Genomic DNA, 25,849 nt, shown 5'->3' on the forward strand with positions numbered 1-25,849 from the left:
TATGCCTGGAGATCTAATTCACCACTTATGAACCATCCCCTTTTCAGGTGTGAAGCAGGGGCTGGAACCCAGATATGCTGTGTATTAATGTGTACTTAATCAGGAGTACCACCACCTTTAATTTAAATTTTAATTTAAATTCTTATCGGCATAATGGATAAATAGAATATTATACCTAATTTCTATTCAGTATATAAGAAGGAAATAGAGGGCTAGGAGATAGCTTAGTCATTAGAGCTTTATGATGTAAGATACCTGGTGTTTCAGTCTTTGCACCACAAGAGAGTATCATGGGCAGCACTGAGGGGGCACTATGGATGGCACAGCCATCCTTTGGTGTCTTTCCTCTGTTTATCCCTCTCAAAGATAGAAAGAATGAGAAAATGGACTGGGTAATGGTACACCCATTGAATCAACATCTTACCATGTATAAGGATTCAGGTTCAAGCCCCTAGTCCCATTTGCAGAAGGAAAGCTTCACAAGCAATGATGCAATGCTGCAGGTATCTCTCTTTCTATCTCCCTCTCTATCTCATTTTCTCTCTGTTTCTATCCAAATAAGTGAATAAATACGATATTAAAAAAACACAAACCAAATAATATTTTTAACAGGGAAAAACAGGTTCTTTTTCATTTCTATAATTTATGCTTTATTTCTGGAAGTCTATATAAAGCACTTCCTAATCATTTTATTGGGGGAAGTAATGATTTACAAGACAATTGGTACCATATAAATACAATTTCTTATCTCCCCATGATAGATGTCTGTGCACCATTCCTGCCAGCAGCTAAAGTCTTCCTCCACAGTATAAAATAATTCTTATAAACTTTAACCTTGTGTGGTCCAGGAGATGGCGCAGTGGATAAAGCACTGGACTCTGAAGCATGAGGTCCCGAGTTCAATCCCTGGCAGCACATGTATCAGAATGATATCTGATTCCTTCTCTCTCTCTCTCTCCTCCTATCTTTCTCATTAATAAATAAAATCTTTAAGAAAAATAAAAGTAAAGTTCAACCTGAGTTCTTCGATATGTGTGGAAAATATACGCCTAGTTAGGAAAGAATGAAGTCCTCACTTCCTTCCTCTGATATATTTTCCTAAATTTGCAGCACTATTTAGAAATGCCAAACTAGGGTGGGGGTAGATAGCATAATGGTTATACAAAGAGACTTTCATGCCTGAGGCTCCAAAGTCCCAGGCTCAATCTGCTGCACCACCATATGCCAGAGCTGAGTAGTGCTCTGGTAAAAAAAAAAAAAAAAAAAAAAAAGAAAAACACCAAACTATAAGGTAGACATAAACAAAGAAGTCAGCCAGGTAGCTGTCATCTGCCTGATACTCAAAAGTTGAATTATTCACAATCGTGACTATACATATAATTTATTATTTAGTGCACATGGACTTTGTCATGTAGACTGTAGTAATATTAGCCATGTAGTATAAAGAAAGCAAGTGGAACATTATAGTGTGTGAATGCTATTTTATTCTGAGATTTTTTTTTTTTTTCCCTGCTTGGGTTGGGAAATAAGGAAATTGTGTTCTTTGATAACTGTCTGTAAAACAAGAAGGTCTCAATGCTGATGTTACTGCAGTGGTGTCTGTCCAAACTGACTATAATATTTAATCTCAAACTGTAACATGACTTTTGCAAGAGACTGAGTTTTCCTCTTTTATTTTTAATTAAAATATTTTATTGTCTTTATTTATTGGATATAAACAGCCAGAAATCAAGAGGGTAAGGGGAAATAGAGAGTGAGAGAGATAGAGTCAGAGAGACACCTACACCCCTGCTTCACCACTTGAAAAGTTTTCCTCCTGCAGGTGGGTACTGGGGGCTCGAACCCAAGTACTTGTGTGTTGTAACATGTGCACTCAACCAGGTGTGCCACCACCCTGTCTTTTCTCTTTTAAATGTGATAATTTTTGCAGCTGGAATCTACAGTTACTCAAAGATTCCCTCTCAGTATCTCTCTTCTCCTCTTTCTGGCAGAGAGAGTGAACGATGCCACAGCACAAAATCTTTTCAGTGTGGTGGGGCCTGGGCTTGATCCTGGGTTGCTCAAATGGCAAAGCAGCACACTAAGTGAGCTACTAGACCTGCCCTCCCTCCTTTCATCCCTCCCATTCTTTCCTTCCTTCCTACCTACCTTCCTTGCCAGTGAGAAGGATAGGGAGAGAACTGGAGCATCACTCTGTTACTTGTGGTGACAGGGATCCAAGTGGGGGCCTTTAACTTATGAGTTCATGCTTTATCCACTGCACCAACTTTTGAGCCTCTGCATTTTACTTCATTGTTATGTTTGTGCTGTTCTAGTTTTCTCTTGAGACCTCACTGTAAAAAATGTGTCCATCAGGGCCAGGAGATAGCTCAGCAGGCATAAGGTACATATATCTTACTGGATTTGATCCTTGCCACCATATGAGAGTGGTATGGACAGTGCTAGAGGAGGGCTCCATGCAATGTGCAGCATTGGTGTTTCTCCCTCTTTACTCTTTCTGTATTTTCCCCCGTCTCTCTTTTCCTTTTTTTTTTTTTTTTTTTTTTTTTATCTTCAGGGTGCACCATGAATCCACTGCTCCTCGAGGCTATTTTATTTTTCCCTTTTGTTGCCCTTGCTGTTTAAGGTTGTCGTGGTTATTATTATTGTTGCTATTGATGCCACTGTTATTGGATAGGACAGAGAGAAATAGAGTGAGGAGGGGAAGACAGAGAGGAGGAAAAACAAACACCTGCAGACCTGCTTCACCGCCTGTGAAGTGTCCCCCTTGCAGGTGGGGAGCCAGGAGCTCAAACTGGGATCCTTGTGCCAGTCCTTGTGCTTCACACTTTGTGCGCTTAACCCACTGTGCTACCCCCCGACTCCCTCTCTTCCTTTCTAAGGATGTAGATTATAAATATTTGGCCTGGAGGGTCTGGGCAATGGCACTCCTGGTTGTGCGCATACATTACAGTGCCCAAGGACCCGGGTTCAAGCCTCCAGTCTCCACTTGTAGGGAGAAGGCTTCACAAACAGTGAAACAGTGCTAAAGATGTCTGTCTCTCTTTCCATCTCTATCTCTCCCTCTCTTCTCAACTTAAAAAAATTTTTTTTGATATTTATTTATTTTCCCTTTTGTTGCCCTTGTTGTTGTAGTGATTGTTGTTGTTGATGTCGTCGTTGTTAGATAGGACAGAGAAATGGCTGGCAAGAGGATGGGAAGACAGAGAAGGGGAGAGAAAGATAGACACCTGCAGACCTGTTTCACCGCCTGTGAAGTGACTCCCCTGCAGGTGGGGAGCCGGGGGCTGGAACCCAGATCCTTACCAGTCCTTGTGCTTCGCTCCATGTGCACTTAACCCACTGCACTACTGCCTGACTCCCTCTATCTTATCCAAAATAAATAAGTAAAAATATTTGGAGAAAATGAAAAAATAAAGAAAAAACTTGGCCAGGCAGCCTACTTGAATGTTAATTCCCTGGTGTTGCATTTTTAAAAAAGAAAAAAAAAGTCTTCATAAGTATTGCTTGTTATTTTGTTCTAGTAAGTATTATTTATATGTGTTTTAATAACTTCTGTGGCAGAGAAGAGTTAAACTCTATAGACATGGGGGTTTTACGTAATAGCTTTTTAAAAAATATTTATTCTATTTATTCCCTTTTGTTGCCCTTGTTTTATTGTTATATTTATTATTGTTGTTGGATGGGACAGAGAGAAATGGAGAGAGGAGGGGGAAGGTAGAGGGGGAGAGAAAGATAAACACCTGCAGACCTATTTCACCACCTGTGAAACGACTCCCCTGCAGGTGGGGAGCCAGGGCTTAAACCGAGATCCTTACTCTGGTCCTTGTGCTTTGAGCCACCTGCGCTTAACCCACTGCGCTACAGCCTGACTCCCTATGTAATAGCTTTTTTTTTTTCTCCTCCAGGGTTATTGCTGGGCTCGGTGCCTGCACCATGAATCCACCGCTCCTGGAGGCCATTTTTTCCCCTTTTTGTTGCCCTAGTTGTTGCAGCCTCGTTGCGGTTATTATTGCCATTGTTGACGTTGCTTTGTTGTTGGATAGGACAGAGAGAAATGGAGAGAGGAGGGGAAGACAGAGAGAGAGGGGGAGAGAAAGATAGACACCTGCAGACCTGCTTCACCGCCCGTGAAGCGACTCCCCTGCAGGTGGGGAGCCGGGGGCTCGAACCGGGATCCTTACGCCCGTCCCTGCGCTTTGCGCCACGCGCGCTTAACCCACCGCGCCACCGCCCGACTCCCATGTAATAGCTTTTAAAAGATTCTTTTTAAAAAAATATATTTTTATTTATTTACTATTGGACAGAGACAGAAATTGAAAGGGAGGGGAAGATACAGAGGAAGAAAGACAGAGAGACACCTGATGCCCTGCTTCACCACTCATGAAACCTTCCCCCTGCAGGTAAGGTCCAGGGACTTGATCCTGGGTGCTTGTGCATTGTAATGTGTGTACTTAACCAGATGGGCTACTGCCTGGCCCCCCATAATAGTTTTTGTAAGATGACTACTAAGTGGACTGCAAAGATGTTGTGAGGTGGTACAAATTCTTCCTGAGCGTGAAGGCTAGGAGACAGCATATTAACATTTATTTTATTTTGTTTTTCTGCCACTAGGGTTATTGTTAGGGCTCAGTAGCTGATGACAAATCCATGGCTCCTGATAGGACAGTTAGGAATTGAGAGGGAAGGGAAAGAGAGAGAGGGAGAAGAGAAACACCTACAGACCTGCTTCACCATCTGTGAAGCTTCCCCCTGCAGATGAGGAGTGGGGCCTTGAGCCTAGGTCCTCTCACATGGTAATGTGTGTGCTTAAACAGGTTTGCCACTGCTCAGCCCCACAAGTTAAATGTTTCTGCTGTACCAGTTTTCAGAGTTAATTGCTTTGGCTGAGATGTCAGTATATACCAAGGCTATCTGAGGGACAAAATAGTGAGTTCTGGGATCCCATCCCCAACTCTTAAACATGCATGATTAAGAAGTGTGTAGTGGTAGTAGTAGTAGTATGTGTGTTTGCCTATTTGTATTTCTCATACTAGTCATTTAAGAATTAAATGGATCCAGATACTCAGATAACTGAGGTAATCTTTAGCATCAATACAAATGTTTTTCTAGCCAGAACGCAGTGTTATATATGAATAGGATACATTTTTTTTTTTTAGCTGGAAGAAAATGTTTTTAGTGTCACAAGTAGTGAAGGAAAATAATATACATAGAGAATACTAGAAAGGTAAGGATTGGAAACCTTCAGAAGGACCGGTGTAAGGATCCCGGTTCGAGCCCTCAGCTCCCCACCTGCAGGGGAGTCACTTCATAAGTGGTGAAGCAGATCTGCAGGTATCTTATCTTTCTCTCCCCCTCTCTGTCTTCCCTTCCTCTCTCCATTTCTCTCTGTCCTATCCAATGACAGCAACAACAACAATAATAATAATAACCACAACAGTGATAAAACAACAAGGGCAACAAAAGGGGAAAAAATGGTCTTCAGGAGCAGTGGATTCCTGGTGTAGGCACTGAGCCATGGCAATAACCCTGGAGGCAAAACAAAACAAAACAAAACAAAAAAAAAGTATTTTTTTTTTTAAGGATTCTGTACCTTAGAAATGTTCTTCGTTGCATATCTTTATTGCCTGTCAAAACTGCTTCTTGCTAAATTTCCTCTTGTTTTCTTTGTTGCATTTATCTGGTTTTGTAACCTTTTTGGGAAACAAGTTTTCAGAGAAAGAGCTGTTACAAATAGGCCCCCAGTTTTGGGGTATTTAAAATGCAGTTTTGTAGAAGAGAGTCTATATTTGTGTCACATAAATACCTTTAAGTATGACTGTAACTTTTGGCAATATTTAGTATATTTGGTATTTCCTCCAGAACTAGTGTGGAAAGTCAGGCTGCTGATTAGTAAAAAGAATTTTGCAGATATGATTGTGGGCTGAATTCAGCACTAGGTGACAACAAAGAATTATTTTATCAGGTAGAACATTTTACTGTATCTACATGCTTTTCATTATGCAGATATATTTCCCTAGACCACTTTTTCCTACCTCACCTACTCTTTTTTTTTTTAACTGTGCTATGGAGAAATGATTCTAGGGCCTTGTACATATGCCATAGTACTAAGTAGCCTCCCCCCAGCCTAAATTTTAATCTGTATTTTTATTTGAGAGATTGAGATAAGTGAAGTTAAAGGAGAGAAAAAGAGAAACAATGGTCTAGGAGATGGAAAAATGGATAAAATATTGCCTTCTCAAGCATGAGGTTCTGAATTTGATTCCTGGCATTGCATGTGCCAGAGTAAATACACAGACCTTAAAAAAAAAAAAAAAAAGGAAAAGAAAGGGGGAATTGGGGCTGGGTGGTGGCTGTGCACTTAGTTGAATGTACTGTGCAAGTACCCAGGTTCAAGCTCCTGGTCCCCACCTGCAGGGGGAAAAGCAGGTGGTAAAGCAAGTGGTACCTGCAAGTGGTAAAGCAGTACTGCAGGTGTCTCTCTCTGACTTTCCCCCCACTCTGTTTTCCCTGTCTTCTCAATTTTGAGCTGTCTCTAGCCAATAATTAAATAAAGATTAATAATAGTAATAAAAAAGTGAAAGAGGGAGATACCAGAGTACTACTCCAACATCCACGGAGTTACCTTGGTGCCATGGTTTCTCTCTCTCTTTAGAAATTTCTTTATTAGGGGATTAATGGTTTACAGTTGACAGCAAAACACAGTAGTTTGTACATGAATAATATTTCCCAGTTTTCCACATATCAGTTCAACCCCCACTAGGTCCTCTGCCATAATGTTCCACGACCCCCCCCCCCCCCCCCAGTGTCTTTTCCTTTGGTGCAATACGCCAACTCCAGTCCAAGTTCTGCTTAGTGTTTTCCCTTCTGATTTTATTTTTCAACTTCTGTCTGTGAGTGAGATCATCCTATATTCATCCTTTTGTTTCTGAATTATCTCAGTTAACATGATTTTTAAGCTCCATCCAAGATGGGGTAAAGAAGGTGATTTCACCATTTAAAAATTTTTTTTAATGTTTATTCCCTTTTTGTTGCCCTTGTTGTTTTATTGTTGTTATTATTGATGTTGTTGTTGTTGGATAGGACAGAGAGAAATGTAGAGAAGAGGGTAAGACAGAAGGGGAGAAAAAGACACCTGCAGACCTGCTTCACTGCCTGTGAAGCGACTCCCCTGCAGGTGGGGAGCCGGGGGCTCGAACCAGCATCCGAACGCCAGTCCTTGCACTTTGAGCCACATGCACTTAACCTTCTGCACTACCACCTGACTCCCAATTTGAACGCCAGTCCTTGCACTTTGAGCCACATGCACTTAACCTTCTGCACTACCACCTGACTCCCAATTTCACCATTTTTAATAGCTGAGTAGTATTCCATTATGTGTATAAACCACAACTTACTCTTTCTTCCTTCCTTCCCTCCTTTCTTCCTCCCTTCCTTCCTTCTCTTTTTAAAAAATTTTAACTGTATTTATTTATTGGATAGGGACACCCAGAAATTGAGAGAAGGGGAGTTAGGGAGAGAAACAGAGAGACACTTGCAGCACTGCTTCACCACTTGAAAAGCTTCCCTCCTGCAGGTGGGGACTAGGGGCTCAAACCCAGTCCTTGTGCATTGTAACATGTGCGCTCAATCAGGTGTACCACCGCCCAGCTCCTGTTTCTCTCTTTTTCTTCATTTTCTCCTTTCCCTCTTTCTTTCTTTCTTTCTTTCTTTCTTTTCTTTTCTTTTCTTTCTGTCTTTCTTCCTTCCTTTCTTTTTTCCTTTCTAGTTCTGATCACATGGTTCTGTTTTATTCCCTAAATTGTTTATTTCTGAATAATATTAAGATTACAAGTTATAGGAGAAACTTACTGAGTTTATTCTCATCTAATTTTATTTTTTAAAAAATTTTATTAGTGACAAAGCCATAAGATAGCAGGGCTCTAATTCTGCATCGTTCCACATTCCCTCCATTAGGTACTAAAGTAGTTCTCTTGAGGTTGCAGATGTGGACTGACTATTATTTATATAGCTATCTGCCTTTATTTATATTTTTGCCCCCCTTTTTTTCTCCTATGGTCCTGTCTTCTCTTCCTTTCTAAGTCACACTTATTACTACTTCTAAGTGTCCTTCCTTTTTCCTTAACTTGGTATGTTTCTTCATGGTGCCTGGGCTCAAACATAGGACACCATCCACAATAAGACATGTACTTTATTTACTGAACCATCTCCTGACTCCTTAAGTTTTCTTTTTTTCATGTTTTATTTATTTCCTTAATGAGAAAGGTAGGAAGAGAGAAAAAACAAACAAACAAACAAAAACAGACATCACTTTGGCATATGTGCTGCGAGGATCCAAATTGGGACCTGATGCTTTAGAGTCCAATGCTTTACCCACTACACCACCTCCCAGACAACACTCCTTAAATTTTCTTGAAGCAAAGAAAAAAAAGTTGTCTGGACAAGCAGGGAAAGGGAGAAATCATGTAGAAGAGAATCATGAATGAGGGGGCTATGTATAAAAGCTAGGAATGGTGGTGGAAAATTGCCTTTAGGGGCTGGGTGGTGCCACACCTGGTTGAGTGCACATGTTACAGTGCTCAAGGACTGGGGTTCGAGCCCCTGGTCCCCACAGGCAGGGGGAAAGCTTTGCGAGTGGTGGAGCAGTGCTGCAGGCGTCTTTCTGCCTCTTGCCCTCTCTATCTCCTCTACCCTCTTGATTTCTGGCTATCTCTATCCAATAAATAAAGATAATAAACTTTTTTTTTTCAATTGCCTTTGGTTTATAAAGCAAAGGAATGCCAAACCTGTGATGAGTCTAGAAGGGAAGGCAGACAACAAAAGATAAAGATTTTTTTTTTTTTGAATCAGAGTCATCGTAGCTGTATACTTTAATGTTATTTTTTCTCTCCCAAATTAGCTTTTGATTTCCCTTCTTTTCTTTTTCCTTTCTTCTCTTTCTTCCCTTCTTACTTCCCTCCCTCCATCCCTCCCTCCCTCCCTTCCTTCATTTCTGTCCTGTCCATGTGTTTTAATTCTCTATTTCACACATGAATGAAACTACTTGGTCTTTCAGTTAGTGTAATCACCTCCAGTTCCATCCATTTTGTCCCGAAGGTCACAGTAATCCTCTTTTTTAATTGTAGAGTAGTACTCCAGTGAGTATATGTCCCATAACTTCTTTTTCCAGTCATCTGTTGATGGGCCTATAGATTGTTTCCATATTTTGGCTATTGTGAATAATGTAGCTATGAACATGGAGGTGTATATGTTCCTTCAAATTAATGTTTTCATGTATCTAGATGGTATTTTGTGGCTCATAAGGTATTAATATTTTTATTTGTTAAAGGACTCTCCATACTGTTTTCCATAATGGCTGCACCAGTTTGCATACCCACCAGTAGTGTAACAGAGTTTTTCTTTGTCCACATCCTGGTCAACAATTACTATATCCTGTTGTTGATGTAGGTCATTCTCATTAGTGTGAATGGAATCTCAGTGTGGTTTTGATTTGTATTTTTCTAGTAGTAAGTGGTGCATTTTTCACATATGTCTATGGTTCATTTATATCTCTTCTTTAGAAAACTTCCTGTTAGCGGACTGGGGGTATGATTGACCTGCCAACACCTATGTCCATCAGAGAAGCAATTATAGAAGCCAGAGCTCCTACCTTCTGCACCTCAATAACAATTTTAATCCATACTCTCAGTTGGGTAGAAGTAATAGGAGGAAGAGGATAAGAGGGCTCTGATCTCTAGCTCCATCAGGACCTGGAGAAAGAAAAGGAAAAAGGAAGGGACATTTGGATATAGTAATAGGGTTATGTGTAGCTTGGAGGAGAAGAGAGGATGGGAACCTGGAAGAAAAGAAGGCAATTATATACAGATGTAGACAGCTAATTGTAGAGGTTATAGTTAACCCATGTCTGAAACCTCACAAGAACTGCTATGGCTTGCAATGGAGGGATTGGGGATTCAAAACTCTGGTGGTAGGAACGTGATAATATTATACCCCTGTTGACTTGTAATTTTGTAAATCAGCAATAACTTTAATAATAAAAAATAAACTGTCTATTGCTGTCTAGGAGGTGGTGTAGTGGATAAAGTGTTAGACTCTCAAGCATGAGGTCCCAGTTTGATTTCCTAGTGCACATTTGTCAAAGTGATGTGTAGTTTTCTTTCTCTCTTCCTATCTCTCTCATTAATAAATAGACAAAACCTTTAACAAATGAACAAACTAAGGGCCATGTGGTGGTGCACTAAGCTGCACACATGTGCAAAGATCCAGATTTAGGACCTCATTCCTGAATGAGGAGTGTGTGTGTGTGTGTGTGTGGGGGGGGTCTTCACAAGCAGTGAAGCAGTGCTGCAGGTGTTTCTCCTTCTTTAACTCTCTTTCCCCTTTTTGTCCTATAAAAAAAAAATCTCTTTTTGTTGAACTATGTGAGTTCTTTACAAATGTTTGATGTCAGCTGTGTGTCAGCTGTGTGCTATAAAGTATCTTCTTCCAGTTGCTGGGTTGTCCGTTTATCTTTGTGGAGTTTTCTTTTGATAAACAATAGGTTTTCAATCCAATGTAGTCCAGTTTGTTAATCTAGTTTTAGTTTTACTTGCCCATGGAGTTGAGTTTGAAGTTCTTTGATGTTAAGGAAGTTCCTGATATGTATTATTAATATTCTATGTGTTTTATAGTTTTAGGTCTAATACAAAGATGTTTGATGCATTTTGAGTTAATTTTGTTGGTGTATAGAACTAAATTGTGGTCTTGTTTTGCTTTTCTGTGTAACTGTCCAGTTCTCCTAGCAACATTTCTTGAAGAGGCTTTCTTTTCCCCATTGAATATTTTTGCCCCTTTTATCATATAATAGGTGCTTCTCTCTGTGTGGGTCTACTTCTGAGCTCTCTTTCTTGTTCCATTGACCCAGGTGTCTGTTTTTGTTCCAGTATCACACTGTCGTTTTTAATTATTATTTTATTATATTATTTTTTTTTCTCTCTAGGGTTATCGCTGGGGTTCAGTGCCTACACTACGAATCCACTGCTACTAGAAGCTGTTTTTTCCCTTTTGTTGCCCTTGTTGTTTATTGTTGTTGTTATTATTATTGTTGTTATTACTGTCATTGTTGTTGAATAGGACAGAGAGAAATGGAGAGAGGAGGGGAAGACAGAGAAGGGGAGAGAAAGATAGACACCTGCAGACCTGCTTCACTGCTTGTCAAGCGACTCTCCTGCAGGTGAGGAGCTGGGCTAGAACCTGGATCCTTAAGCTGGTCCTTGTACTTTGCGCCATGTGCGCTTAACCCGCTGTGCCACCTGCCTGGCCTCCCACTACACACTGTTTTAATTACTGTTGCCTTATAGCATAAACTGAAGTTGAAGAACATTTGTCTCTATTTTTTTTTCTCTTTGGCTCCACATTAATTTTTGGATAAGTTGTTAGTTTTTTGAAATCTATTACTGGGATTACTTTGAATCTATAGATAGTTTTTGGTAGGTTAACTCTTTTTTTTGCATCCAGCGTTATTGCTAGGGCTCTATGCCTGCGCTATAAATCCACCAACCCTGGAGGTTACTTTTCCCATTTTGTTGCCCTTGTTGTTGTTATTGTTGTCATAGCTGTTGTTGGATAAGACAGAAATCGAGAGAAGAGAGGAAGGCAGAGAGAGGGAGAGAAAGACACCTACAGACTTGCTTCACCGCTTGTGAAGCGAATCCCTCTGCAGGTAGGGAGCCGGGGGCTCAAACCCAAATCCTTACATTGGTCCTTATGCTTTGCGTCATGTGCGCTTAACCTGCTGTGCTACCGCCCAGCCCCAGGATAACTCTTTTAATGATAATTTATTCTTCCAACTCATGAACAAGGAATGCTCTTTCATTTCTTTGTATTGCCCAGTATTCTTTTTAACAGTGTTTTTTTTTTTTTTTTAAGTATTTTACTTTATTTTTGAGAGAGAGACAGAGAGAAAGACACAAAGAGAAACACCAGAGCACTGCACAGCTCTGGATTGTTGTGGTGTGAGGGATTGAACCTGGCACTTAGGAGTCTCAGGCATGACAGTCTCTATGCATAACCATTATGCTGTCTACCCCCACCCTTTAACAGTGTTCTGTAGTTTTCATTTAAAGGTCATTCACTGGAAAACTATCATACAAGCCAGTGGCCCACAAAAAGGGGCAGGAACAGCTATTCTCATATCTGACAGGATAGACTTTAAAATAGATAAGATTAAAAAAGATAGGAATGGACACTACTTAATGCTCAGAGGCTCAGTCAATCAAGAGGACTTAACAATTATTAACATCTATCTACCCAATGAGAAGCCATCTAAATACATCAAACATCTGCTGAAAGAGCTACAGCAATATATTAACAGCAACACAGTCATAGTAGGGGACTTCAACACCCCACTCTCCCAACTTGACAGATTATCCAGGCAGAAAATCAATAAAGACATAAGGGAGCTAAATGAAGAGATAGATAAACTAGAACTATTGGACATTTTCAGAGTCACTCAAACCAAGAAACTGGAATACACATTTTACTCAAGTCCACATGGGTCATTCTCAAGGATAGGCCATATATTAGGCAACAAAGACAGCATCAGCAAATTCAAGAGCATTGAAAATCATCCCAAGCATCCTCTCAGACCACAGTGGAATTAAACTAACACAACTAACACTTAACAATCAACAAAAGATTAGTAATAGTCACAAAATGTGGAAGCTCAACAGTATACTTCTTAACAACTTCTGGGTCAAAGAGGAAAAAAGGAAGAAATCAAAATGTTTCGAGAGTTCAATGAAAATGAAGACACAAGCTATCAAAATATTTGGGACACAGCTAAGGCAGTACTGAGAGGGAAGTTCATAGCCATACAGGCACACATTAGGAAACAAGAAAAAGCACAAATAAACAGCCTGATTGCACATCTTAAAGACCTAGAAGAAGAAGAACAAAGGAACCCTAAAGCAGCCAGAAGGACAAAAATCATTAAAGTTAGGACAGAAATCAATAACTTTGAAAATAAGAAAACCATACAAAAGATCAACGAAAGTAAATGTTGGTTCTTCGAAAGAGTGAACAAAATCGACAAACCTTTAGCCAGACTCACAAAACAAGAAAAGGAGAAGACCCAGATAAATCGGATACTAAATGAAAGAGGAGATATCACAACAGACACTGCAGAAATTCAACATATCATACCAGGCTTCTATGAACAACTATATGCCACCAAGCTAGAGAACCTGGAAGAAATGGACGATTTCCTAGATACCTACCAACTTCCAAAACTAAGTATAGAGGAAGTGGATAACATGAGCAAGTCCATCACAGCTAATAAAATTGAAACAGTTATCAAAAATCTTCCCAAAAATAAAAGTCCTGGACCAGATGGTTTTACAAATGAATTCTACCAAACCTTCAAAGAAGAACTAATACCTCTACTTTGAAAAGTCTTCCAGAAGATTGAAGACACTGGAATAGTCCCTTCCAACTTCTATGAAGCCAACATCACTCTGTTACCAAAAGCAGACAGGGACACAACCAAAAAAGAAAACTACAGACCAATATCTCTGATGAACATAGGTGCTAAAATATTGAACAAAATTCTAGCCAACCAGATATAGCAGTATATTAAAAAGATTGTTCATTATGACCAAGTGGGGTTTATCCCAGGCATGCAAGGTTGGTTTAATATACATAAATCAATCAATGTGATCCACCACATCAACAAAAACAAGACCAAAAACCACATGGTCATATCAATAGATGCAGAGAAAGCCTTTGACAAAATACAGCATCCCTTTATGATCAAAACTACAAAAAATGGGAATAGATGGAAAATTCCTGAGGATAATGGAGTCTATATATAGCAAACCTACAGCCAACATCATACTCAATAGTGAAAAACTGGAAGCATTTCCCCCATGATCAGGTACTAGACAGGGCTGCCCACTATCACCATTACTATTCAACATAGTGTTTGAAGTTCTTGCCATAGCAATCAGGCAGGAGCAAGGAATTAAAGGCATACAGATTGGAAGAGAAGAAGTCAAACTCTCCCTATTTGCAGATGACATGATAGTATACATAGAAAAACCTAAGGAATCCAGCAAGAAGCTTTTGGAAATCATCAGGCAATACAGTAAGATGTCAGGCTACAAAACTAACATTCAAAAGTCAGTGGCATTCCTCTATGCAAACACTAAGAAGAATTGAAATCCAGAAATCAATTCCTTTTACTATAGCAACAAAAACAATAAAATATCTAGGAGTATGCTGGGAAATTATGCCGATGCAGTCACATCTGCCATGTTGTCTCCTCAGGCTACTGCTAGTTCCCTCGAGAGTTGGGACATTCTCGGAGTGCCTGTTCTGCCATGTTGTGCCCTCAGGGCATTGTCTATATTCCCGATATCCGGAGTGCTTTGGTTACTCCCCCCCCCTCCCATTCTCACGAGAGTTATCATCCTATCCTGGAGTGCTATGGTTACTCCTCCACCTTCCCATTCTCGCAAAAGCTGCTCCTATAAAAGCCTTTCTTCTTCAGCACCTCTCTCTCTTGCCAGCGCTTCACTCCGGTGTTCAGACGCAGGAAAGGTTACTGCGTGAGGCAGCCATTTTCGCTACCTCCACGTGGCCCAACCTGCTTCTCTAGCACCCAACTCTGAGGTGCCAGCGCAAATAAAGATTTGTGTTTCCTCTTCGTTCCGGACCTCCTCTCTCTCATCTCCACGGCCCGCACACAACAACATCTGGCTCAACAACAGGAGTAAACCTAACCAAAGAAGTGTAAGACTTGTATACTGAAAATTATGAGTCACTACTCAAGGAAATTGAAAAAAACACAAGGAAGTGGAAAGATGTTCTATGTTCATGGGTTGGAAGGATTAACATCATCAAAATGAATGTACTACTCAGAGCCATCTACAAACTTAATGCTATTCCCATCAAGATCCCAAGCACATTCTTTAGGAGAATAGAACAAATGCTACAAATGTTTATCTGGAACCAGAAAAGACCTAGAATTGCCAAAACAATCTTGAGAAGAAAGAACAGAACCGGAGGCATCACACTCCCAGATCTCAAATTGTATTATAGAGCCACTGTCATCAAAACTGCTTGGTGCTGGAACATGAATAGACATACTGACCAGTGGAATAGAATTGAGAGCCCAGAAATGAGCCCCCACACCTATGGACATCTAATCTTTGACAAAGGTGCCCAGACTATTACATGGGGAAAGCAGAGTCTCTTCAACAAATGGTGTTGGAAACAATGGGTTGAAACATGCAGAAGAATGAAACTGAACAACTGTATTTCACCAAATACAAAAGTAAATTCCAAGTGGATCAAGGACTTGGATGTTAGATCACAAACTATCAGATACTTAGAGAAAAATATTGGCAAAACTCTTTTTTGCATAAATTTTAAAGACATCTTCAATGAAACAAATCCAATTACAAAGAGACTAAGGCAAGCATAAACCTATGGGACTACATCAAATTAAAAAGCTTCTGCACAGTAAAAGAAACCACTGCTCAAACCAAGAGACCCCTCACAGAATGGGAGAAGATCTTTACATGCCATACATCAGACAAGAGGCTAATAACCAGAATATATGAAGAACTTGCCAAACTCAACAACAGGAAAACAAATAACCGCATCCAAAAATGGGGTGAGGACATGGACAGAATATTCACCACAGAAGAGATCCAAAAGGCTGAGAAACACATGAAAAAATGCTCCAAGTCTATGACTGTCAGAGAAATGCAAATAAAGACAACAATGAGATACCACTTCACTCCTGTGAGAATGTCATACATCAGAAAAGGTAACAGCAGCAAATGCTGGAGAGGTTGTGGGGTCAAAGGAACCCTCCTGCACTGCCGGTGGGAATGTAAATTGGTCCAACCTCTGTGGAGAACTCTCATAAGGCTAGAAATGGACCTATCCTATGATCCTGCAATTCCTTTCCTGGGGATATATCCTAAGGAACTCAACACACCCATCCAAAAATATCTGTGTACGCATATATCCTTTGCAGCACAATTTGTAATAGCCAAAACCTGGAAGCAACCCAGGTGTCCAACAACAGATGAGTGGCTGAGCAAGTTGTGGTATATATACACAATGGAATACTACTCAGCTGTAAAAAATGGTGACTTCACCATTTTCAGCCGATCTTGAATGGACTTTGAAAAAATCATGTTGAGTGAAATAAGTCAGAAACAGAAGGATGAATATGGGATGATCTCACTCTCAGGCAGAAGTTGAAAAACAAGATCAGAAAAGAAAACACAAGTAGAACCTGAACTGGAATTGGCATATTGCACCAAAATAAAAGACTCTGGGGTGGGTGGTTGCGGGGAGAATACAGGTCCAAGAAGGATGACAGAGGACCTAGTGGGGGTTGTATTGTTATATGGAAAACTGGGAAATATTATGCTTGTACAAATTATTGTGTTTACTGTTGAATGTAAAACATTAATTCCCCAATAAAGAAATTTTAAAAAATTAAGATTTTAGTTAATTTAGTACATATAAGAGACAGTTTCACTTAGGAGATAGAAAGCCAGGGCAACATTTGGTTACAAACAATGCTGGAACCAAGAACCTTAGGTATGCAGGTCTGATGCTCTGTCAGTTGAACTATTTTTTTTTTAGCTGCTCCCATGAGTTATTGTATACATACTTTGTCATTCAATTTTAAATTTTTGTTGTTAATTTTTTAAACCCATAAGTTATTGACAGTTAATATCTTAGTTTCTAAGTTTGTAGGCTTATTTTTTAGTTTATTTTTTTATTGTTATTTTCTAATTTTACTTCATAGTGGTCTAGGAATATGGTGTTGAAATTATGCTGGTCATTTGAAAAATGTTGAGAATTCCTTTAGGATGTTGTACCCATTCATGTTGATAGTTTTTGTTTTTAATGAGAGGACACACACACACACACACACACACACACACACACACCAGGGCACCACTCAGTTTTTTACATATGGCGCATTCCTTGTGTCAGACTTGGGACCTTTCACAGGCTTGTTTAGAGCTATAGTCACAGCAGTAGTGACAGTGCACCAGACATTCAGGGCTGAGGTTCTGAGTTCCCAGGTTCAATTCCTGGCATCACCATATGGCAGATTTGGTTTAAGGGGAAAAAAAAGTAATCTGTTTAATTTCTTGTCTGCTTAAACTTTCACTTTCTTGAGAGTTGTATTAAAATATCCTATAAAGATTATAGATATATAGTAATTTCCCTTGTATTTTGTTAGCTTTTTTAAAGATTTATTTTTTATTAATATTTTTTTATTCCTTTTTTTTGCCCTTGTTGTTTTATTGTTATTGTTATTATTGTGGTTGTTACTGATGTCGTCGTCGTTGGACGGACAGAGAGAAATGGAGAGAGGAGGGAAAGACAGAGGGGGAGAGAAAGACAGACACCTCCAGACCTGCTTCACGGCCTGTGAAGCAACTCCCCTGCAGGTGGGGAGCCAGGGTCTTGAACTGGGATCCTTAAGCCAGTCCTTGCACTTTGTGCCACGTGTGCTTAACCCACTGTGCTACCGCCCGACTCCCATTTTGTATGTTTTATATAGTCCAAGGTTATTTTGTTAGATACATGCAAGATTATGATTACTATTTCTTGGCAGATTTATTATGTAGTTTTCATATATGATTTTTTTCTTGTGAAAATACTTATTAATGAGAGAAAACCACAGCATTGTTCTGGTACATACTGTGCTGAAGGTCCAGTGCTTTATCTACTGTATCACTCCCTGATTTTCTATAATTTTTTTCTTCTATAAAAAAATACTTATTTTTGATGAGAGAGATAGACCACAGCATCAGCATCATTTGGTTCTGGCTTATGGTGGTCTCAGGGATTAAACCTAGGACCTCTGGATCCTTAGTCATGCAAATTCTTTGCTGTAACATGTTGAGCTCATCTCTCTGTTTTGCAGTGTTTTTTTCCCTTAAATCAGTAGTTCAACCCTGTCAGGCTTAATTCTCTTTATATTGTCTGGGTTCAAATTCTGATTCTATTTACTAGATTTGTTGATCTTTTATGATCTTCAGAAGTTATTTAATGTCTTAGTTTCATAACTGTAAAATGAGGATTTTAATATCTTCCTCAGGGACACGTGCACTGTTTAGGTGAGCTATCTTACTGTCCCTGAGGAAAATAGTAAAGTCCCCATTTTACCATTATGAAACTAAGACCTGAAAAGATCAGTTCAGTTCAGAGAGGTGAAGCCCCAACTATGACCACACACATACACACACAAAAAAAAAACTACCCAATTTACTAGATTTTATCTTCAAAATAATCTAATAAATTAGGTAGTTTTTTTTTTTTTTTTGGTCATAACTGGGGCTTCACCACTCTGAATTGATCTTTTCATGTAGAGAGTTGGAGGGAGAGACAGAGCATCAATGCTTCCTCCAGTGTGGTGGCGCCAGACTCAAACCCACATACTTGCCACATACAGGATAAAGCAGGTGCACTGTTCAGTTGTGGGGGGGGGAGGCTGTGTTGAATTTGGTCCTCATTATTGTAATGTGCACTCAGCTGGGTGTGCCACCACCCAGCCCCTGGCTATACTCTTTAGAGAGAAGGTCTAGAGATTCTGTGGTAGCATCACTTTGGTAATTTTCCTTCTGCCCTACCCGCATGCCCTCCCTCCCTTCCTTTCTTCCTTCCCTCCTTTTACCAGACATCTTCATCTTGAAAAACTGAAATTCTGTGCCCTGAAAACAGCTCCTACTCCTCTTGTTCTGATAGCATCTGGCAAGCATATGCTCTTTCTTGGAATCTGACTACCCTATCTATATACAGAAGTTGAATTTTATTGTATTTGTATTTTTCTGACTTGCTTGTTTCACTGAGCAAAATATCTTCAAAGTTCAGAATTTTCTTTTTAAGGATGAGTCATATTCATATCTATCATATTGAACTGCTTCTACCCATTGAGGTATCATGAATAATGCTGTGAACATGAGTATACAAATATTAGCTAGAGATCTTGCCTTCATTTTTTGGGGGTGGTGGTGGTGGTGGTGGTGGTAAAAACCAAGAAGTAGAACTGCTAGATCATATGGCAACTGTATTTTAAATTTTAAGGTCTTTTATTTATTAATATTTTATTTGTTCATTTTGATGAGATAAATACAGGGAGAAAGAGAGAGAGACCAGAACACTACTCTGCTCTAGCTTATGGTAATACTGGGAATTGAACCTGAGACTTCAGAGCCTCAGGCATAAAAGTCTTTTAATTAATTAATGTTGCCACTGGGGTTATCACTGGAGCTAGGTGACAGCACTGTGAACCCAATGCTCCCAGTGCCCCCCCTTTTATTTCATTTGATGGGACAGAGAGAAATTGAGAGAGAAGGGGGAGAAATAGAGGAAGAAAGAAGAGACACCTGCAGGTAGGGAGTGAGTGCTCAAACCTGGTCCTTGTGCTTGATAGTGTGTGCACTCAACTACTGGGTGTGCCACAGCCCAGCCCCCTGAAAGTCTTTTTGTGTAACTATTATGCTCTATCCCCAGTTCAAGTTCTTGTTTTTTTTTTTTTTTTTTTTTTCCTCCTCCAGGGTTATTGCTGGGCTCGGTGCCTGCACCATGAATCCACCGCTCCTGGAGGCCATTTTTTTTCTCCCCCTTTTGTTGCCCTTGTTGTAGCTTCGTTGTGGTTATTATTATTGCCCTTGTTGATGCAATTTGTTGTTGGATAGGACAGAGAGAAATGGAGAGAGGAGGGGAAGACAGATAAGGGGAAAGAAAGACACCTGCAGACCTGCTTCACCGCCTGTGAAGCGACTCCCCTGCAGATGGGGAGCCGGGGCTTGAACCGGGATCCTTACGCCGGTCCCCGCGCTTTGCGCCACGTGTGCTTAACCCACTGCACCACCGCCCGACCCCCTAAGTTCTTGTTTTTTTAAAAAAATTTTTTTAATTTTATTTATTTATTTATTTTTGCCTCCAGGGTTATCGCTGGGACTCCGTGCCTGCACTAAGAATCCAGTGCTCCTGGAGACCATTTTTCCCATTTTGTTGCCCTTGTTGTTGTTGTTATTGCTATGGTCATTGCTGTTGTTGCTGTTGGATAGAACAGAGAGAAATAGAGAGAGGAGGGGAAGACAGAGAGGGGATGAAAAAGACAGACACCTGCAGACCTGCTTTACTGCCTGTGAAGTGACCTCCTCTGCAGGTGGGGAGCCAGAGGCTCAAACCGGGATCCCTACATGGGTCCTTGCGCTTCGCACCACGTGCAGTTAACCCGCTGTGCTACCGCCTGACCCCCTACACTTATTTTTTATTATCTTTATTGAATAGAGACAGCCAGAAATTGAGAGGGAAGGGGGAGACAGAGAGGGAAAGAGACAGAGAGACACCTGCAGCACTGCTTCATCACTTGTAAAGCTATCCCCCTGCAGGTGGGGACTTGGAACTTGAACCTGGATCCTTGCACATTGAAACATGTGTGTTCAACCAGGTGCGCCACCACTCCGGCCCCCAGTCTTCTTGCTTTTTAAAGATATATGCTTCTTGGTAATTCTCTTATTAGAAGTAATGATTATCTCTGTGTGAAGTACATGTTTACTCTGCCACTAAAAAGAGAAAAAGAAAGTACTCCCCTGCAACAAATCACCTGGATAAATAAAGGACTTATTAGCCCTTAAAATTATATTAGAATAATTTCTAATATAGGTGCCCAGAAGTAGCCCGGTGGGTAAAGCATTGGACTCTCAAAGCATGAAGTCCCAAGTTTGATCCTTGGTGTCTCATATACCAGAGTTATGCTTTGGTTCTTTCTCTGTACCCATCCATTAATAAAATAAGTTATTATTTAGCGGTTGCCATAGATTTTACTGTGCATCTATGATGTCTTAGAATTTCTGGTTTCTGTAAGGCAAAGATGAATACAATATGAATACTGGTCTCAGGATACTTTATAGCCTACTAAGGAGATACTTACATACAGAACTGTTCAATGGGTGGTATGTTGCTGTCTGAGTGTAGTTCTGAGGTAAAGATAGGAACCACAAATTCTTTCCACAGAGAGCCAAATAATGCCTCAGAGAAGTTTAAAATATAAGTAATATTGTTCTGGGGGAAGGGCGGGACAGAAGAAAGGGGAAGAATATTTCATGTAGAAGACAAAAAGTGCAATGAGTTGTGAATATGTTTAACATCTTATTCATTAGTTAAGGAGGTGGAGTTTTTTTTTTCCCCTGATAGGACTGAAACATTATTTATCCTGAATTTCACACTTTGTTTTAATATCAGACTGTCTTAACAGTTAGCATTTTGTTGAAAACTCAAAGTGATAGTTTTCCCAGTGATTAAAGAAACTTTCAGAATGGAGAGCACTTATTAAAACAGATATCTTCAGTAAATAGGATTGGAAAAATACTGTCAGTGAGTTCTTTGTGTAAAAATGTCTCTTTTAACTTATCCAGCAGGATCTGAAAAGGAAAACAGCTTCTCTTTCATCCATCACGAGGTATACATGACAACAGATCATTGATTCCCTAGGAAGAGAGTTTGGTTCCAAATCTCACTAAGTGAACTAGAAGAGGGTGCCGACGCAGCCAGTATTCTGCCTCAGTTTTTTTTTTTTTTTTGCCCTGCAATTTGAAAGCCTAACACACAAAAGAATATTATGTGGATACTGGATGATGCAGTTAAAAACATGTTTTATTTTATCTTATTTTATTTTATCTGTTTTGTTTTTATTTCAATGAGAGGAAGATATATATTGAAAAACATGAGAGAGAGAGAGAGAGAGAGACCTGTTCTGGATGATGCATTTCTAAATAAAGTTCTCAAAAAACTTGATTTATCTTGTTTTATTGAGGAAATACGATTTCATTTAATTTGTCCACATGAGTTTGTTTTCTTATTTCTTCCTTTTCTTCTTTTAATTAACTAATTACTTTTTTTTAACCAGAGCACTGCTCAGCTCTGGCTTATGGTGGTGCAGGGGATTGAACCTGGGACTTCAGAACCTCAGGCATGAGAATCTCTTTACATAACCCTTGTGCTATCTACTTGCATCTTCCTAATGGGACTTTCTTTTTTCTAAATATTTATTTATTTATTTAGTTACTCCCTTTTTTGTTGCCCTTGTTTTTTATTGTTGTAGTTATTATTGTTGTTGTTACTGATGTCATCATTTTTGGATAGGACAGAGAGAAATGGAGAGAGGAGGGGAAGACAGAGAGGGACAAGAGAAAGATAGACACCTGCAGACCTGCCTTACTGCCTGTGAAGTGACTCCCCTGCATGTGGGGAGCTGGGGGCTGGAACCGGGTTCCTTATGCCGGTCCTTGCACTTTGTACCATGTGTGCTTAACCCACTGTGCTACCACCTGACTCCACCTAATGGGACTTTCTATCACAGTATTAAGATAAATGCAGTCTAGAAAGTTTTCCACTTGATTGATGGTGAATTTTTTTTTTTCATCTTTACATTTTTATTTAGTTACTGGTTTAGAGATTAGACAGTTCTTATGTGGCCATCATTAAATCTAGGGTAATACTACATGCATAACTAAAATTAGTGAGCTTCTAAAGGATATATAAATGATAATCACACCAAATTCAAGTGTAATTAGAACAATTTTTTTGTTTCTACTAGTTTGTGTCCCTCATTTTTTTTTTTAAATTTATTTCTTTATTGGGGAATTAATGCTTTACATTCAACAGTAAATACAATAGTTTGTACATGCATAACATTCCCCAGATTCCCATTTAACAATACAACCCCCACTATGTCATTCATCATCTTTCATGGACCTGTATTTTCCCCACCCACCCACCCCAGAGTCTTTTACTTTGGTGAGATATGCCAGTTAGCATTTCAGGTTCGACTTGTGTTTTCTTTTCTAATCTTGTTTTTCAACTTTGGGCTGAGAGTGAGATCATCCCATATTCATCCTTCTGTTTCTGACTTATTTCACTCAACATGATTTTTTCAAGGTCCATCCAAGATCGGCTGAAAACAGTGACATCACCATTTTTTACAGCTGAGTAGTATTCCATTGTGTATATATACCACAACTTGCTCAGCCACTCATCTGTTGTTGGACACCTGGGTTGCTTCCAGGTTTTGGCTATTACAAATTGTGCTGCCAAGAACATATATGTACACAGATCTTTTTGGATGGATGTGTTGGGTTCCTTAGGATCTATCCCCAGGAGAGGAATTGCAGGGTCATAGGGTAGGTCCATTTCTAGCCTTCTGAGAGTTCTCCAGACTGTTCTCCACAGAGGTTGGACCAATTTACATTCCCACTAGCAGTGCAGGAGGGTTCCTTTGACCCCACACCCTTTCCAGCATTTGCTGCTGTTACCTTTTCTGATGTATGACATTCTCACAGGAGTGAAGTGATATCTCATTGTTGTCTTGATTTGCATTTCTCTGACAATCAGAGACTTGGAGCATTTTTTCATGTGTTTCTCGGCCTTTTGGATCTCTTCTGTGGTGAATATTCTGTCCAAGTCCTCCCCCCATTTTTGGATGGGGTTATTTGTTGTCTTGTTGTTGAGTCTGGCAAGCTCTTTATATATGTTGGTTATTAAACTCTTATCTGATGTATGGCATGTAAAGATCTTCTCCCATTCTGTGAGGGGTCTCTTGGTTTTGGTAGTGGTTTCTTTTGCTGTGAAGAAGCTTTTTAATTTTATGTAGTCCCATAGGTTTATACTTGCCTTAGTCTTCCTTGCTGCCTCAGTTTTTTTGAGTTCCTGAGCCTCTGAGTATTTTGCTTTCTCCTCCTTCTGCCTAGCTATTCTGAAACATTGTTTTTTGAATTTTAGGATAAGTTGTGGTATCTCTGTCTTGTTAACATTTCAGAGACTATTGATATTTCAAGAAATTTCAGGAGATTGAAGAGTTAGTAGACTGTCATGTTTTCTCTTAGAATTTCCACTTGGTAAAATTTAACATAATGAAACAATACTCAGAAAATTCATAGGATGATAGTATTTTGTATAATAGTTTCCTGTTGTGCAAGATATGTAATGAATATATGTAATTTTACCAGAAAGTAGTAATTTCTTGGTACTTTGTAATTTTGCTGTTGCTTCTTTTACAAAGTCTCAATAGGAAACACTTCTCAGTGAATAATTGAGCCTCTCTTAGGTAAGAGAAAATATAACTCTGGTAGTTTTAATTTATCATTTAGATCTCACCTAGGGTATGAAAGTGTAGTTCATTTTCTTGCAAATAAAGTATTAAAGTTTTTGAAACCTGTAGGATGTACATTGAAATTATAAATTAACATTTTATATGTAAAGTAGATTACTTCCTATGGGAGATAAATGCTGTTAGAAGCATTTAACTGTGTGTAAGCTAATAGTGTGAGTGTATTTTGTATCTGACTTGAATGTATTTAGATGACTACAGGGTATTTTGGGTTGAACCTCTACAATGTTAGCTCTAAAAGGTTCACTGACTTTATGTATTTAACATGCATGTTTTTTTTTTAAAACATTTAAGAAATGTATGTATTTTGTAGTGTTTGGGGGAAATTTTGAGGAAGTGACATTAGTGTCCTATAAATTTTTTTATAGTTCACTAATGTTGTGTGAGGCTTATGCAAATATCTTTTCTGTACATGCTTGAAATTCCACAAAAGGGCTTTCTTCCTATTGGTATCCTAATATTTAGTGAATGATAACCATAAAATACCAGGCTAATAAATTTATCTCATTTTTTTCTGTGTTATTAAAAATATAAGATTATTATTATTTTTTAATTTACTTATTTATGTAGTGAGAGAGAGGGTAAGAGAAAAGAGTGAGACCAGAGCACAAAGTTGCTCCAGCATATTTGATGCCAAGGATCAAACCTGAGGCCATATGCATATGTCAGCCCAGGTCTCTACCTGCTGAGTCATACCTGAATGAATGGGAAAAACAAAGAAACCAATACAACTTACAAAAAAAAAAAAAAAAAAAGGTTTATGACAGAGAGAATCAGAGAGCATCACTCTGGCACATACCATGGTGGGAATTACAATTAGGACCTCATACTTGAAAATCCAATGCTTTATTTACTGTGCCATTCCCTGTGCCTCAAGGCATAGTTTTTTTGGCTTGTTTGTTTTTTTTTACCACTGTTATTAATAATGTTTCCCTAGCCAGCTTAATATGAAACACTTTTTGTCTAGAATGAATCAATCCATCTTCATTAGTAGAAATCAGAAACTAATATAACCAGATTATAGAAAAACATCCCTTGGGGGCTGGGTGATAGGGCAGCGGGTTAAGCACATGTGGAGCAAAGTTCATGGACCATCTTAGGAATCCAAGTTCGAGCCCCGGCTCCCCACCTGCAGGGGAGTTGTTTCACAAGCGGTGAAGCAGGTCTGCAGGTTGTCTTTCTCTCCCCCTCTGTCTTCTCCTTCTCTCTCGATTTCTCTCTGTCCATCCAACAGCAACAATAACAACAATAATGATAGACAAAAAGGGAAAAAATGGCCTCCAGCAGCAGTGGATTCATAGCACAGGCACTGAGTCCCAGCAATAACCCTGGAGGAGGAAAAAGAAAAACATTCCTACTGTAGCTTATCTAAGTGGGCACTGGAATCTCTTGGCGTAGTCTACATTTGGGAGACATTGACTTCATACATAGCCATTGCCCTTGAGTCTCTTCTTGTTTTATTTTGTAGGTGTGCCACCGAACTTCGGGTCAGGTGATGGCTCTTAAAATGAACACACTGAACAGTAACCGGGCAAACATGCTGAAAGAAGTACAGCTCATGAATAGACTCTCCCATCCTAACATCCTGAGGTAATTAATGGCTTTTCCTTCCTTCTGGGGATCAGTGACAGATTGAAAGATTGTTGGAGGCTT

The 25,849-nt window shown here is 39.5% G+C and overlaps 1 protein-coding gene across 2 annotated transcripts in view; it reads left to right on the forward strand.

Annotated features, from left to right (window-relative positions):
* LOC132542530 (dual specificity testis-specific protein kinase 2-like) overlaps nucleotides 1-25,849 on the forward strand; it is a 50,688-nt gene that overhangs the window by 16,103 nt on the left and 8,736 nt on the right. The window contains exon 2 of one of the 2 annotated variants that reach the window (XM_060205077.1): nucleotides 25,665-25,786. In XM_060205077.1, the coding sequence (XP_060061060.1) occupies nucleotides 25,665-25,786 (122 nt within the window). Of the gene's footprint in view, nucleotides 1-25,664; nucleotides 25,791-25,849 lie in introns of those variants that run through there. The other variant, XM_060205078.1, reaches the window with a different exon arrangement.

The sequence above is a fragment of the Erinaceus europaeus genome, chromosome 13, assembly GCF_950295315.1.
Source record: "Erinaceus europaeus chromosome 13, mEriEur2.1, whole genome shotgun sequence".
Taxonomy (NCBI): domain Eukaryota; kingdom Metazoa; phylum Chordata; class Mammalia; order Eulipotyphla; family Erinaceidae; genus Erinaceus; species Erinaceus europaeus.